Consider the following 18,077-nt stretch of genomic DNA (forward strand, 5'->3'; position numbering starts at 1 on the left):
TTTTCTCCTGCTGGTTGATATATTTGCTTTTCAACTTTATTTCTTCTGTTTTCTTTATTACATTTCTGTCTCTCAAAAGCAATTTCAAAACAAAATGCACTTAGGGTTTTATTACCACATATTAACCATTCCTTGAAATCACTTTAAAATCTGTTTTATGCTTTAACTGCCCTCAGTGTAACTGCTAAAGCTGCTGTTTGTCCACTTATCCTGAATAAGAAATTTAACAACTTGCACTCAGGCTGCACTGACCTCCTTCAGTGGGGTCTGGCAGGAGATACTCCTTTGTAATTTAGTTCAGTTCGTGCTTTATTTATACCCAAGGCCATCAGACAACACTGCATCCCGGCAGCCTTTGGACACAAACCTATGTGTATGTTTTCACTGAGATATCCTTCCGCCCATTATTTCATTTTGAGACCTGCTTAATCCTGTCAGCTCACTCAGAAGTATTTTAACACTCACTCCAGACCAATATGGAGCTACTAATAAATTCCCATTAAATTATTTTACTTAAATATAGTTCAATTTAAAAAGTTCATTTTGTTAAAAAAAAGTTTTATTGTGTATCTCTTGTGGACACTAGGAATTGCTTCAGCTCCCCAAACACCCAACACAAGCAGGCTCAGACACAAGTTAAAAGGCTAAGAGTCTTTTATTGTGAGAAACTCTTTAAAGTTATCATTTCTCACCATAGCCACAAGTTCAGTTAGCACAATACAGCACAGAGCAACTCTTTTCTTCCTGCTCTCTCTCTTTCACTGCCTCCTCCACTCCTCCTGGAAAGCATTGTCCACCAAGTAAGGACATTCGCCATCCATCACACTCTTAGTAATCAAATTCATAGAGCTTACCTGGTTGTTTTACATGTTGTTTTAGTCATTGAGTTATTAATGATAAAGATATTTCTTGCAACCCTTTCCTTGTATTATAAACCACAAGCAAACAGTTCATTTAACTTAAAAATCAAATTTCTGATGTACTTCATCCCTGATTCTAAAAAACAAACTTTACCAACAGAGTCACTGAAGCAGAGAAAGTCCACAAATATTGCATATATGGGTAATCAACTGGTCACACCACTGGTAAGCATAATGTGTTGACTAGTATAAAATTTTGACATTTCTTTGCTTTCGTGTCTTTTAGAGGACACAGATTCCAAACCTCTCATATCAGGTCAGTGTTACTAGCTAACATAACATGTTTGTCCTTTGCATATAGGAGAAAAGAGAGTAAATTAATGTTCCAGGTGAATGTGTGAACTCTGTACAGATAGTCATCCATCCATCCAACCCACTATATCCTAACTACAGGGTCACGAGGGTCTACTGGAGCCAATCCCAGCCAACACAGGACAAGGCAGGAAACAAACCCCAGGCAGGGCGCCAGCCCACCGCAGGGCACACACCAAGTACACACTAGGGACAATTTAGAATCGCCAATCCACCTAACCTGCATGTCTTTGGACTGTGGGAGGAAACCCACGCAGACACGGGGAGAACGTGCAAACTCCACGCAGGGAGGACCCGGGAAGCAAACCTGGGTCTCCTAACTGCGAGGCAGCAGCGTTACCCACTGCGCCACCGTGCCACCCACAGATAGTCATTGGCATGATAATCAAACTAAAGTCTATAAGGCTGTGCTAGAATGCATGTATTTCTTAAATCGGGCTTCCATGTAGGTCATGTAAAGTAGAAATCGCATATACAGCTTTGAGGAAGAATGCATACTTGATTCTTCCCAGGACACAATGTCATGCATTTAAAAAGTCCTGCTGGTTTTAAAATAAATATCATGCTGTGAAATGTCTGAAAACCCAGTGGGTGCATGAGACAGAATTAACTTAAAAATTGAGCAATCCAACATGGGAACTTAAAAAGTGAAACATTAAAATTTTCTCATTGGAGTTAAAAAAAAAAAAGAAAGAAATAGATGTAGTCTTTGTTTAATGTTTTGTTACGCTTCCCAGAAATGTTTACTTCAGCTAACATGGGATTACAACAAAGCAAAGAATGCTTTCACCAAAAATGTTTATTTAGAAAAAAAGGACACACAATTGGCAAAAAAGGCAATGGCAAAACATCTGTCACTGCTTAATATGTTATACAGCAGGTAATTTTTAGGACTTAGCTATAAATCAGCATCTAGTATTGCTAGCTATCAGTTTGAATACCATCTCAATAGTTGTTCCAGCATCATGGGAAGCAATGATGACCTCAGAGAAAAAAAAATAGTTATTACAAAACAAATTTGTGAGTTATGTTTACTTCTATTCATATATTTTTATTCACCACAGATCAATGTTAATGCCTTGTGATGAATCAGTGGGGTTTATTTTAATAGATATGTTAGTCATCCTTCATTAAAAACATCCTGTCTAGCTTTTGAGAAAAAGTTTTGTTTTTGTTTTAAAGAGCCACTGTACTCTAAACTGAGTGGCCTGATTGGCCAAGTGACTGAGGCAAGGGTACTTCACAGCTCCAGATTCCTGGGTGCCAATATCATCCTGTGTGAAGGTTATAGATTCTTCACATGTCTATAAGTTTTTTACCTGGTACTCCAGTTTTCCTTCAACATAAAAGAGATGTGCAGCTGAAGACATGAAACTGTCCCTGCCAGAGTGTGTGCATGACGGAGCGCTACAGTGGGCTGGCACCCTCTCCGGGGTTGGCTTCTGTCTTCTCCAGATGACCTAACATGGCCCTAACTTGCATAAAGATGGTTTTAGAATAATGTGTTCAAATTCAAATATTACTTGCTTTATTGGCATGACAGTATTTTGTACTGCCAAGGCAGTAATGGTACAATAAACAATAATAACTAAGCAAGAATGAAATCGAATCAGTGAAGGGAGAAAGAAAAAACAAATACAAGGCCTTGATATACACTCACTGCCCCTCATTGAATGGCAATAACATGCAATGTTTTGTTTGTTTAATTTATAATGTTATTTTAAGTTTGCCTGTTTTTATAATGTAGAATTATTTAACAGAAACATAACATTAGTAAAACATGAACAAAAAATCATGATGACATTACCTTAGTGCAGAGGTAGGCAAAGTCGATCCTCGAGAGCTGCAATGGCTGCAGATTTTTGTTCCAACCCAGTTTCTTTTGCTAATGAAGAACTTATTGCTCAAGTGACATTTTCTGCTTCATTTTAGTAGTCTCTCATGTTAAGGTTCCCCACCCTTAATGGCTTATTTCAGTCTTAAACAGCAGCATTCACTGTTTTATTGGCTTCTTATTAGTAATAAGATGCAAATGACAATGGATCATTTATGATTTGAAGCCTAAAACAGATCATTTTCAATCTGCCACATTTTACTGTTAGTGTTTTATTAAACCAAATAGTGCATGATGAATCCACACAGGTGTATATGGAAACAAGTTAGATGGAGAACTGTTGGCTCCATTGTCACTTGCATGTTGAAGTTGGTTGGAACAAAAACAGTGGGTCCCCAGGACCGTGTTTGGGAACCACTGCCTTAGACCAGTGTTTCCCAACCTCGAACCTGGGGCACACTGTGGCTGCAGGTGTTTGTTCCAACCAGCTTCTGTTTTTAATTGGACTCCTGGGCTTATTAAGTGATGTGTTATTTCCCAGCAAACGAGAGTTAAACCTTTAAATCTACAGCAAATACAGAAATATTTCTAAATGTCTTATAAATGTCAAAATCATGCCACTGTGCTTTTCTGAATGTAGAATTAAGGAAAAATAATATCAGCTAATTAAATGACCTCAGTGTTATCAGGTGTTGTCACTAATTAGGAATTTGGTTGGAACAAAAACCTGTAGCCACAGTGGGTCCCCAGGACCGAGGCTGGGAAACACTGCCTTAGACCATTTCAGTGTCACTTTCAGGGCTCTGATTTAAACTTATACTGTACATTTATTTGCTTTACATTTTAAAAAAGACTATTTTTAAAATCATTTGGTTCTCATGGTATTGAAAGTCTCTGCAGCGCCTATAGACATACTCATACTCAGGGTGAAGAAAAATGTAAAGATCAACTAAGCACACTACATTGATAAGGATATAAGTAATCATTAATAGAAAAGGCTAAATCTAATTTAAAATAATAATCTAATCAAAGTCTTCAGATTTCTCAGTTGCAATAACAAAGATGATCTAGCAGAATTCTTTCGGTTAAATAATGAATCATGTTCTCGAGGACACCAGTGGAAATTACAGAAAAGAGCTTTCATTTCAAAGTTCAGGAAGTGGTTCTTCGGGTGAAGGACTGTAGACATCTGAGCAAAATAAACAATCAAGTCTTAGCTGAAGCAGACGACTTTTAAAAAATATCTGAATGAGATTGTGTATGTTTGAGTGAATGGACTAATCTCACTGTACAGCTTCTTACAAGGCCAAGTTTATCGTATGTCAAATTATAGCTCTCCAGATGGTACACTAAAGGGCTGACCCTGATAGATATCTACATACATTTAAAAATAACAATAAGCAAGTACTTTTTCTGTATAGTGCTTACAGTGACACTACTTTTATTTTGTGTTACATTAGTTTAATCGCTTGAACTAAATTTGAACAGCACTTTTAATTATGTTTGTGATCTTCAGCAATTTGTTGAATATAAAACATTACACTGTACAAATGGCATAAGGGAAATCAATTATGACTGCTTAACATCTTGTCTTTATTTATCTTACTTTGAATGCCACAGATTGAACCACTAATACAAAAAGGCCATGAAAACTTAATCCATCACATTTTGCTGTATCAGTGTGATAGCAACCTAAACGAAAGTGAGGTTGGAATGGGCCACGAGTGCTACCACCCCAATATGCCAGATTCATTCCTCACCTGTGAAAGTGTGTTTTTTGCATGGGCAATTGGTGGACAGGTAAGCATGACTTTGTATTTTCTTCATTTTTATTTCATTTTCCATTGTCATCTTATGTCTGTATGTAACTATTTTATGGAGGGTTATCATTTGTTATTAAAAATATAGGTAGTTTCTTCTGATATGATTAATCACAGTGTAAACTCAAATGCCTCCAATGCAGTTGCTGTCTGTTCTTTGTGGTATATTCTCTTATTTCATTTGATTATTTTTCCCTGTTTTTTGTCTTCATTGTTTATTACCAACAGTGTATGTTTTCTGCTTTATACATTTCAGAAAGATTAGTTCTGCAAGGTCAGTATTCACTCTACATTCTCTTTCATTTTATGTTGCTTGCTTTAATTTAATTGCGTGTAATATTAAGATTCTGATACTTATATTAATAATAATTAAAAAGGGCGGCACGGTGGTGCAGCGGAAGCGCTGCTCCCTTGCAGTTAGGAGATCTGGGTTCGCTTCCTGGGTCCTCCCTGCGTGGAGTTTGCATGTTCTCCCCGTGTCTGCATGGGTGCTCCAGTTTCCTCCCACAATCCAAAGACATGCAGGTTAGGTGGATTGGCGATTCTAAATTGGCCCTAGTGTGTGCTTGGTGTTTGTGTGTGTCCTGCGGTGGGATTGGCTCCCCGTGACCCTGTATTCAGATTCAGCGGGTTAGAAAATGGATGGATGGATAATTAAAGAATAACTAATAATATACTGATATTATTTTAGCTAACTGCTAAAGGGTGGTGCTGACCCTTCACTGCACAACCATCAGCCACATACAGTCCCATTCTTACATTACAGTAAGGAACCAATGAAGGGCCTAGACCTTTGATGGATTTAGGCCATCATGTGGCTATTAGTTCACATAGCTGAGATTGGACAGCGTATGCTTGACATGCTGCCTTAAACTCGCTTAGAGAAATGGCACACATACTATATCCATTATAAGAGCTACTACCTCCATATCCTCTTCTGTTTGATTGTCAGTGGACAGTGAAAGCCTTGATAAGCAATCAGCAGTAACATTTTCAGATTCAGATTTGTGTTCAATCTTATAATTAAATGACAACCTTGCAGACCATGTGGTGACTCGCATTCCTGCTCCATCCAACCCTTTTGATGACACCAAAGTGGTAAGAGGGCTGTGGTCAGTACACACTATAAATGTTCGGCCACACAAGTAAGCCCTTCATCTCTTTGTAGCCCAGATGCATCCCAAAGACCCCTTTTCTACTGTATTTACATTCAGTAGGTGATAATGCACAAGATGCAAATGTCAGTGTTCTCTCTGAACCATCTCTGTACATCTGTGTGAGCACAGCCCCCAAAACATGAACTGATACATTAAAATGATTTAAAGCTCTTGGTCAAACATGGCTAATGCAGGGCTATGCACTATGAATTTCTTAACATATTCAAAACTTCTTTGAGCATCCTCAGTCTACAGTAATTAAACGAAGATGTGCCTTCCAACATAGGCTCAACCACACAAGAATAATTTGGAATGAACTTGACATACCATGAAGTCAACCCAGGAAGAGAGTGGAGACTGGAAATATTTGTTGATGGGGAAGCCTTCAATACTACATCAACATGGGATAGACCCAGTGCTGATATCGTATTTCGACCTTCAGCTAAATAAATCATCTAAATACAAACATTGGTGTTATGAATAGATAATTCTTTTAATAGTTTTTTCCTGTAAAAGAAAATGTATTCAGTCAAAAATAAAAACCACGACTTTCTTGATATTTTACTTTATAATTTAAAAACTGAATAAGAATCTGAAAATCTAACAACATAACATTAAAGTTCTGAATAAAATAAATAAAACAATAAAATTCTGAAAAGAATGATACCAAACATATACTGTATATGTAGGTTTTAAAATAAGCCCAATTTAAAGTGTGACAAAAAATGTGACATAAAAAGTCACATAAAATCGTTGCAAAAAAATTTTGCATTTTTAGGCTTAGGATTTTAGATATATATATATATATATATATATATAGAGTAGATACAGTATATGAGCCATTGGTATTTCACACATCTGTTACTATCCCTTCATGGCTATTTATGATATGATGCCTGTTACAGATCTAACTAAATAGAGTTTCTATTTGGAACTTTCATGTGGATTTGTCTTTTGGGAACAAAAAATAGTTCCCCTATGACATCACTCTGAAGAAGTACCCAGGCACCTTTATTTTTAAGAGTGTGTTTCATGAAGTGTGAGGCTGACTGTTTCAGTATGCAAGCTAACTAATCAAAAACACAAAAGGCTGATCCTGGAAGTGACATGTAAACACAGACTTGCAAAGTTCTGCAGTGTTGTGTACCTCCAGTTCTGGAGAAATTTAATGCTAAAATATGTGCAAAATAGTACAAGGAATGGTTGTTACACATATACTGGATTTAACTAAAATATTTCTAAACACATTCAAATTACATATTTAAAACTGTGAAGAATAAAAATAAAATATACTGTATTTCAAATGACATATTGTGACCACTAGGTCATAAGTTTAACTTATAACAAAGAAAAAAAAATCTGAATGAAGGAATATATTGTGTGATAGAAACCGGACCATCAGAGAGCCCCAAACACGAACAAACAAAGAGTCCCGGGTTCAAATAAGGGAAGGTTTGTAAAGTTGTAAAACGCAAACACAAATAACAGATTCTTTCTTCTCACAATACTCTCTTTTCTCACCACCACACTGCCCTCCTCCAGTCGAGTGTTTCTTCACATCCTCCCATCTCCGACTCGCCTGGATAAGGGAGTGCGGTCCCATTTTTTAAGGACCCCTGAGTAATTCCAATGCTAGGGCTACTGCACAATGGAAGCACCTCCAGGTAATATGAAGGTCCTGTATATTAGGGAACACATCCTCCTGCAGCACCCCAAACCCAAGCATGGCTGTGCTGCTGAACTACAACTCCCAGCATTCCCTGCTGGTTCCTTAATGGACAGCAATACAATTGTTATATTCATCAAACCACTGAGTGAACCCATATTCTGGTCAGGTAGTGGAAATATTGTTCTGGAAGTCACCTCTCTTGTCAGGAAGTGCATGCTAACTTGGAATATTTAAGTATTAATTAGCATTGATCTCAAGTTTGATGGCGGTAGAAAAGTGTTCCTCATGCTGTAACAGAACAGCCATTTCTGTTAGAGCCAAGCATTCATTCCTGTACAGTAAATGTCTTTCAGTGTATATCATATTTACCCAGTTGCATTTTTGAGGAACATGGTAAAGTATGATTCATTTAATCATATAACATCTGTTCTCACAAATCTGTAGAGTTTAGTGGATGAAACAGCAGGTTACATCTCCAAATGAAATCTGTAGTTCTGTTTTAAGAGCTTTTTGATAGTTAAACATTGATCGAACAACTAATGATCTTTGCGGATGATAGTAAAAACAAATCAAGATCCAAATCTTTGCCACTAAAACCTCCTACAAAAAATCAGCCCTAAGGCAAATTTATGGAAGGTTAACCTTCTTAAAAAACAATCCTTTTACTCTAAAATTATTATTTGCTAAGCATATTTATGAAATCACTCCTTTGTGTAGACATCTACTTTCAATGTGTGTCTTTGATTTCCCCTTGGGATTAATATCTATCTATCTATCTATCTATCTATCTATCTATCTATCTATCTATCTATCTATCTATCTATCTATCTATCTATCTATCTGATTTAATGAGGCATTTCCGCTTCCTTGGCTTCAGCCTGTATGTATTAAACAACTGTAAAAAATAAATACTTGATAATTTAATATACATATGAAAGCATTCTAAAACTGATTATCACTGTGTTTTTTCCTTAGATAAATGTACATTTATAAATTGAACAGATGAACCCATTAATCAAGCTATCTTACAATACTTTTTATAGACAGTTTCCCTTTCTACAGAGTCAGACACATTTCCCTTGTTAATCATATGTACTAAAGTGTAATGTTTTTAGACAATATGAGATGTGTTTACACAGGTTTTAATTCAGTTTATTTTATTAAGTTATATGCCTAGAGCAACTATTTTTATTCTTGGATTTAAAGATGTTATTGTAGTAGAGAAAGGAAATTAGATGACGCTAGGTAAAAGTTTAAAGAAAGTTAAATTAGTTATCATTAGTACAAAATGATATGGAATGAACATTCATTTAATGTAAGCATTTTTAAAAAATACCCTCCAACTTATTATAGCTAAAAATGTAGTTTTATGAAATTTGTAGAATAAACAGGATATGGAGTCTGACATTCTTTACCAGTACATAATTTGAAAAATAGCTAAATTTAAGGGCAGTTTCATCCTGAATATATTTTCTAAATGCTTAATTTCAGAGCTTCTCTTATCCAGACCATGTAGGTCTTTCAATTGGAACCTCAAACGATCCATTATACGTGATGATGGAAGTGCACTATGATAACCCTACATTTCAAGAAGGTAATCAATCACTTTATCCAAATATTTTGTAAAAATAAAACAAAAATGTCCTGATCTTGCGGAAAATTAAAGTACAGCACAAGCATAGAACTCACATGTATGCATAATTATAGTGTATTTGAAATACTTTATAATTACATTTTGACAATTATAAACACCATAAGTCATCGTATAATTCCTTTTGCTCAATACTTACCATGCAAAATCTTGTTCTATTGGTTGTCAGACCACCCTGTTGGTGAAATACGAATGATGCCTGTCAAGTTTATACGTATGACATTAGATAGAGGAGTACTTCAGAGAGGCTGTTGGTTTCCAAACAAAGTGCTGCTTGATGGATTAGTAGGCACCATAGAGGGATTTAGCATCCCCAGGCTAGTGGCATTAATTTTGTCTTTTGAAAGTAAGGCCTTCAAGACGTCTTTGAGTCACATTCCCTAGTCATATCATATAGATAGGTATTAACACATTTTGTTTATTTTCCAATATTTTCAATCAGATATCATCACACACTTAAATGTATTATGTTTTGCTAATTTTATATAAAGTGTTTTGTCTCTGCTGTGCTATGTTACTACTTTGCACTTATTTTTGCTGCACTTTTGATGTTTCTGCACCAGTGAGACAGGAAAAGATGTCATTAATTTGCATTGTAAGGTACAGTAGCAATACATTGAACTGAATTGAACATTTTTGTTCTTCTGAAATACCATTCTCTACAGGTCTGACTGACAGCTCAGGACTAAGACTATTCTACACATCAGAGCTGAGGCAGTTTGATGCTGGTGTCTTAGAAACTGGAGTTTGGGTCAGCTTATACCACATCATTCCACCAGGTGTATCCGAATACCTTTCAGAAGGTCACTGCACCAAGGAATGTCTACAAGAGGTACATCTTTAATGTTCGGTTTCCTACATAGCATCTTTAAAATGTGTTGTGTTAAGGAAGTGAAAGTCTACTGTTTATAGTGTTGTAAAAGTTACCTTAACATTTTAAATGTCACATATTATTGCAATAATTAAGGCACATGCCATATTAAATGCCTAAAAAGTATTCTTAATGTTCCATAAAAAATTGTATTTTCTTACGTGTATGTCATATTTTCATTTGACATCTAGTTAGATGTTCATATGGCCACCATTGACATTTTTAAAATACATGCCTGAACGATGAAAGACACCAAAGTGTATTTGGATTGCAAAGTAACACAGCACAAATTTCTTAGTTAATAATCCCTAATTCAATTACCTGAAATTGAATGAATAAGAAGGTCTAGCTATGTGATGGAGTTGGCAGTAAATAATAAGGAATAATTAGGGCCATTTCTGCTTTATGCATGCATAACCCATCCTTATAATGAAGTTTGCGCTTAAGATATTCCAGCTCTGTGTCATTCTCCAATAAAAATGTATTCTTGAAGCACTTTAGATGAAAAATTGGTGGATACCACTATACCTGGAAACAAACACAAAACCATTTAGGGCTCAATTTCCATGGTAATCAGAAAATAAGAGCCCTGAAACAAACAAGTGTTGGAAAAATAATGAATTTTATCAAAATTATCTGTCCTGCAGAAATGACTCAAAGACGTCAAAAGGCAGTCAGGTGTAGTGGTTAAGCCTTTAGACTTCAAACTCTGAGGCTGTGAGTTCAAATCCTGCTTCTGACACTGTGTAGCCCTGAGTAAACCACTTCACCTGCCTGGGCTCCTATTCTTAAAAAATTAAATGTGAACTATCGTATCATAAATGTCGTACATCACCTTGGATAAAGGTGTCAGCCAAATAAGAAGTGCATGTAAAAAAAATGCACTCCATAGTCATATATGAAGATCTTGAAACCACTCTTGCATATGGTTAAAGTTAAAATCTATCATTGCGCCAACAGAAAAGGCAATACAACTGGAATTTAAGAGATACTGTAGTTGTACGGCAAAAAGATCTCTGTGTTGACAAGAGCATTTCAGATTTTCTAAGTCAGCTAAATCAGCATCAACAGTTGAATGTCATATAAGCAGACAACATTGGAGTAGTGGCTCTGAGGCTAGGGGTCTGCACTGGCAATCGGAAGGTTGCTGGTTCAAATCCCGTAAATGCCACAAGGGACTCTGCTCTGTTGTGCCCTTGAGCAAGGCCCTTAACCTGCAATTTCTAAAGGCTTTGAGTAGTGAGAAAAGCACTATATAAATGCAAAGAATTATTATTATTATTATCAAAAGTGGAAGTTTTAGGGCTAAACTGATACCATATTAACTTGATCCGATATCTGGCAAAAACCTGTCTTGAAAATTACAAGCCTCAGATCTGCTCTCTTATTAAGTAGTTTTAGTGATGACGGTGGCGTCAGGAATATGGTAGGCTTTGGCTCCTCAGGCTGATGTAGCATTTTTAAAGAATTCTGAATGCTGGAATTTGTCTGGCTATAATTAGAGGAGACTTATTTCATATTTGGCTTTATTTATGAGATTTACTTTACTTTGCTAAGCCCATAGTCATAAATAATCACTAGTATTTAGAGTAATAAAATACTTAAGGCGGCATGCCACCATTGAAATGACAGGCTGCTGAAATGCAGAAGAGCAAAATCATCTTGAAAAAGGAGTAGTCAGGTAAGCAAAGGAATTGTCACAGCCACTCAGTTAAAAGGAAATACAAAAGTTAATTCTCAAAGTAAATAATTTAACTGGACCTATACAGCCAGTTTTGGTGAGGGTCATGTAGCTTGGGAAACACAATTAACCTCAGCAAAATAAATGATCTTTAATCTATCGCTACTGTCCAGGGCTCAGATTTAAAAAAAAAAAAACTTTTGTACTCACAAATAGAGGAATGAAATGTTCATACATAACTTTCCATGCAAACATTGGAAACAACAAACAACTCCGATCAATTTCTATGCAGTATTTTGGATAAACAGGGAAATAATGACATTCTTGATCAAGTAGGTATGCGTAGCCAAACCAGCTAAATAATTACTCATGTTAATTAATAATATCTAATCTTTATTATAATGTGTATTGACATAACAAACATTACACCTCCATCCATTTTAAAAGTGTCAAAGCTACATATTTACATTGAAGATTTCTGGTTTATCATCAGTTATAGATTTTACTTGTCAAGGAATTTGCCAGCAGGTCAGCAATATCAGCCAAGCTTCACTCCATCATGACTTCTGTGCTAGAAGTAATTAACCAACTGACATAGAGCTGCATCCATTTTTCATATAGTGAGGGTGTACATATATAAAATATAACATGTTTTTTCTAACACAAAAAGGCAATTTTCAGCAGTTTCTAGTTTTCCTAAATTAATCGGAGCACTTTACAGTACTCACATTACAATAAGGACACCTTGCAAGAATGAAGCTGCTTTTGCTAACTTAAAGAAGTTATATTCCATAAGTTGTTGGCCAGTTGTTGCCAAGATGAGGCTGACAAAGTCATGGCCTAGTGGCCTGGGTCAATCTGTGCACAGGATCTTTGACAGATGTGGTGGTGCTGTATGTGATGACCAACTTGTTGGTAGGGTAGTTGGCTGAACTCTCAGTTTTCATATGGCCAATACTATTCATTGTAACAGCAATCACGTACCATGATATAGTGGCTACCTGCTCAGATGCTGGCGCTGTACGCTTTGCCCTGACTCCCAAAATGCAGAGGAGAGGCACTATAATGCAGTGCATGATCTTGTGTGATCAGTTGTGGAGTTTAGCCTGATACTCTTGAATGCAGGTTGGGGGGAGGTTTGGTGGGGTCTCGGTGCATCAGGAGGGAGGCTGCTCTACCAACCAATGAAGCCCTGTGACATTGTGATTACTCATGCATGAGGTTGATTAGCATAGTCCATGTATAGTAGTTACAGAGAGGCAGCCAGGCAGGTTTTGGGACGCCTTCACATATGCACATTTACCAGCTGATTGTATTTATAAAGGTAAATTGCATAGAAATGTGTGTATACCAGATTTTATCAATCAGTTTTTTTCTGCCATATGCATTTTCTTGTTTTTTACTGTACAAACCTATATATTAGATAGAAAAGCAGGCTAATATTTTATAGACTTCAGAAACCATAAAAAACAGTGCTTTAATAACTACTGCTACTGATTGGCATAGGTTTGGCCTGGACATGAATGCCATATACCGCTAATACTTTGCCTCCTATGTTTTACTTCATTAAAAAGATGTATGGCACTGAAGAAAGTAATTCCTGCAGTATTTTGTGTAGGGGCTTTAATGTGAGGACCCTTTAAAATTTACTGATGATCAGGACTGCATTTGTTGTAAAGCTGCCCTCAGCAGAGAACTTTCCCAGTTTCTTCATTGTCTTTTTCTGGCCCTTGCTATCGAGTCATCTTTACCAAATTCAAACATTTTCAGCAAATATGCGGTAATCAAAGATATGAATTTCTCAAGCTGCTAAATGAGGTAATGCAGATGAAACGACAGTCTTCTTATATAATATGCTACCATGGCTGTTTGTTTGTCTGTCCAGGATTTTAAATCACCTGTAGCTCTCAAACTATTTGAACTATTGACCTGATATTTGGTACACATATACTATGTGACATCTACTATCCACTTTTGGGTTGATGATCAACCTCCAAGGTTATTCCTCTTTTTTATTTTTATTTTATTATAGAGTAAACTCTCGGAAGCGGGCAGCAGAGCTTTTGTGTGGCGCATGCGTATGGGTGCCGTTCTCATCCCTACCACCTTCGCTCTCACTTCCCCTACCTCTTCTTAACTTAAATCATTCTTGAGGCAGATTGAAGACTTAACTGCCAGGTTAAGTGAAAAATTAAGGAAAACATACTAAGTAATTGCAACACAAACATCGACTTAATCAGTTTTAACACAAAAAGATGCCAACGAAATAAGAGAGGAAGCGGGCCTCTAGAGTAGAGAAAAGAAGAGCTGCTCAGGAAGCAGCAAGTGCATCAACCTCTAAGCAAACGAATGCTAAACGTACAGAGAAAGAGGATGAAAACTATGAATGCTCATGTCAAGTGTGTTCACTGCACGTTATTGTGCAGTGTGCCATTACTGTTAGACTATAATAAAAGGTCAGCATGAGGTCCCAATCTGAACAGCCTAAATCTGCACATGAGAAAAAGACACAGATTGCATTTGGAATACGCATAACCCACTATTAATGTCGTATTATAGATATTTAAATTCAGTCCTTATTTCTACTTCATCTCCCTAAAACTAAGAGGAGTGAACCTGCAGATTTTACTAAATAGTCTACATAATTTAAGATATGATTTTCGTTCTTCCCAGATAAGCATTCAGTCACCACAGTGTCACTTTGAAAGTTGATAATGGATCAGTGATCATCATTCTGTCTCAAGTCACTGTTACATAGCATAAATGGTAAAGGAGACAAACTTGAGGATTACCTGAGTTTGACTGAATGCCTTTTGAAAAAAGCATTTATGCTATATATGGAAAAAATGAAAAGCAAAATCCTGAATCCATAATATTATGCATGAATTAGTATTGTTCACTTTATCAGTCATTTTGTGACAATGAACACTGATGGAAAATACAGAAAGAGTATTTTGGCATAGAAACCAGGCTTTTTAAGAAAAGAGTATTTAGTAAAAAATGGCAAAGCAAACAATTCTTATGACTGCTTTAGTGTTTTTTGTGAGTTGCAGGAAGAACACAGAATTGGACAATTGTTCTAGTAAACGTGACACATAAAGTAGTGAAAGATACATCCATATTATCTGTGAACAAAATAAATTATTCTGATGGATGTTAACAGATGAAGCACAATAACCCCCAATGTCACATATATTGTAAATAGTATAGAAACATTTGTTTCTTTTTAATCTTAAAAATCAACATAAACAAAATGAATTAATTCCTTTATATTCAGTTCAGTTCTGTTCCTTTTTACAAAATTCTCTTTCATCTACAAGCATGCACAGAAATACACTTTTACTGTAAAATCATTTTAATTACCGCAATGTTAAAAAAGAAAGTACATCCTTCTTTTCATAATATGGATTTACATAATAGCAATCATTTAGTGCTCTGTAAGTAGTAAAAAGTAACACATCTAACTTCAGATAGTTACAAATTGACATAGTCATTTTCTAAATCAGTTTATCATTCACATACTGTACATCATAATAGAGGAATTTTGCTTTGCTCCAATACTGCTCTTCTTAGTTAATTAATGTTTAACAACATTTTCATTTTGATTCCGGTCACTCCAAATCCTTGTTCTTGTTTATTTTAAGCTGTTCAATTGTAAATTTACTGTTATTATTAGTCCCACTGTCATTTTGCAATGTGCAGTTTCAGCTCAACTTTAGCTACTAGACAGAAGGCCCTACATTTTCCTGTAGAATAAACTCTTATAAGGAGGTGATCAGTGGCCATTTTCTCTAAAGGAGTTCACTGAGGTAGTTAAGCAGCTCCGCAGTGGCAGTGCTCCGGGGATGGATGAGATCGGCCCAGAAATGCTGAAGGCTCTGGACAATGTTGGGCTATTTGGTCCTGAATATTTATTTAGATGCAACTTTGAAAGCTTGAGTCATAATCTTTTAGAAAAGTTTTTTTTTTTCCTTGATACTCTTTCTTGAAAGCTATACTTGTTCAGCATTTTTCTGGCAGTAGAGCCATGAAGTGAGTGCTATAGATCCCTGCATAAAACGTTTCATTATTTTAATTTGTCAGAGCAGTGCACAAAATATCTTTATTGGAATATCCATTAATAGAAAAACTAAAAGCCCTCACCATTAGTACATAAAACTTATCACTGTAGGCCGATGGGCTTCTTATTGTTTAAGGCAGCAATAGCTGCTTCTCTGAGACTACTGTGGATTTTTTGTGGGTTTGAAAAAACAAAAAAGAAAAAAAAAATCATTTGGTTTAATTTCTGGCATCCATATTTATTTACTTATTTCTAACAGAGGCATTGAATTAGGATGACTTTCAAAATAAAATACATTAAAGGAGAATTCTGTTTTTAGTTGTGTTCACACAGATTCAAACTGTGTCAAGCTATCAAAACATTTAATTTTTTTTTCATTGAATCTTAGCTTTTTGTTGTAACCAAACCAGTGCAACAAAACAATTTGCTGTGGAAAATAATTTAGATGTGTACAAGGTTTGAGGTTCCCATGTTCATTATTCTGAAATGTTTGGATTCTAGGAAGATGTTTAGCTTTGTAAAAATCACATCTTTATTTCAGAGGTGAGGATTCACTATCCCCTCCCAACCTCCACTAACTACCACAGAGTTTAAAGGCATTAACTTAAAACATTCAACAAATTGGACTGCTTTCAAAATCATGTATGTCACGCCAGAGTGCACATGCTAAATCCTTTTCCTGTAATTTTAACAAGAACATTGCAGTTTTTAAATGTGTTGCCTTTTTAGCCGTGTCTGTCAGATACAGTAATTCAGTCAAGACGTGTCTCTTTGCATGCCACTCTGGTGTTTTAGTGCCATCCATTGTAAGGCTTGCATTTACATCAAATTTGTTTCCAAACATGTTAGAACCTTGTAAAATTCTTTCCTCCTGTGTTACAAACTGACTCATTCTTGACAGTCATTCCTCTCCACAAGTCTGCATTTGTAGCTTTTGTAGCTGTCTGTGATCTACTGAATTTCTTTTTGGTTAAGGAAGAAAATATTGTTATTTTCCCTCACGGTCACTTGCTTACTGAAATCCTAAGTGGCCTCCCAGTTTCAGTAGCTGTGTTTATGAACACTAAGAAAGGAAAAATTCCATTAAATATCTGTTATGCTAGTGCAGCAGTGATATAGCTGTTGGTACTGCTGCCTCTCAACACTAGAACCCTGGATTCTAATTCTACTTCACTCACACTGCCAGTATTTGCCTGGGTTTTGCTCTAGTGTTTATTTCCACATTTTAGTAAGTTTTGGGCTAGCTTCACTGGTAATTCTAAATGAATTGTGAGAGTGTGTGTGTGTGTGTGAGAAGTAATCTGCAATCAGTTGGATCCTGCCTTACACCTCCTGCTGTAGGAGTAGTCTCTTTCTCACCTCCATAACACAAACTTGAATTGTGCTAGTTCAGTGTATTTGGACAAATTGATCTGGGCAACAGGACTAAACTCTTGTACTATAATAATTAAAACAGGAAAATAAAATAAAAGAAAAATCATAATAATGTAAAAAGAATAATAATCATAATAATATGAACTGGAAAGATGGAATATAAATAAAATGTATAACTATTTATTATTATTAATGTTAATAATTAACCATGAAATTAACAGCTAATTATTAATATGTAAAGATAAGGGATTAAGTATTGTGTTGCTGTATATATATTTTCTCATTTCTTTCTATGATTTCCATTTTCAAAATTGCATTTGATGTCCCAAAAAACACTTAGCAATGAGCTGCAATTCAGTGAATCAAATGCTGTGCACGCATTGATCCAGTTCTTTGACAAAAATATTTGCATTTATTTGCTGCCAATTCATTTTAGACAATTTCTATTATAGCGGGCACAGAAGAAGTTGGAGTATATGATACTTAACATATAATTTTAAACATCAAGAGCATTAGTCTTCTGAGGTATAGAAACAGAAATGTAAAAATTCATTGATGTTTTTGACAGATACAAATATATTTATGATTAACCCAATGCAATTTCCAGAATAACTTGAACATGGAAAATGAATGATGAACTATTTTAAAAGGATAATTAAAGCAACAACAACAAATAAAGATGACTTTAAACTTAAGAGTGGAAAGACCACACACTTTGTTCACGCACT

General features: G+C 35.7%; 1 protein-coding gene across 1 annotated transcript in view; it reads left to right on the forward strand.

Moving 5' to 3' along the window:
* The window catches only part of moxd1 (monooxygenase, DBH-like 1), an 89,200-nt gene that overhangs the window by 41,784 nt on the left and 29,339 nt on the right, over positions 1–18,077 (forward strand). The window contains exons 5-7 of the mRNA XM_039747498.1: positions 4,687–4,866; positions 9,204–9,306; positions 10,029–10,195. Of these exons, the coding sequence (XP_039603432.1) occupies positions 4,687–4,866; positions 9,204–9,306; positions 10,029–10,195 (450 nt within the window). The remainder of the gene's footprint in view (positions 1–4,686; positions 4,867–9,203; positions 9,307–10,028; positions 10,196–18,077) is intronic.

This window comes from Polypterus senegalus, chromosome 3, assembly GCF_016835505.1.
Source record: "Polypterus senegalus isolate Bchr_013 chromosome 3, ASM1683550v1, whole genome shotgun sequence".
Lineage (NCBI taxonomy): Eukaryota > Metazoa > Chordata > Cladistia > Polypteriformes > Polypteridae > Polypterus > Polypterus senegalus.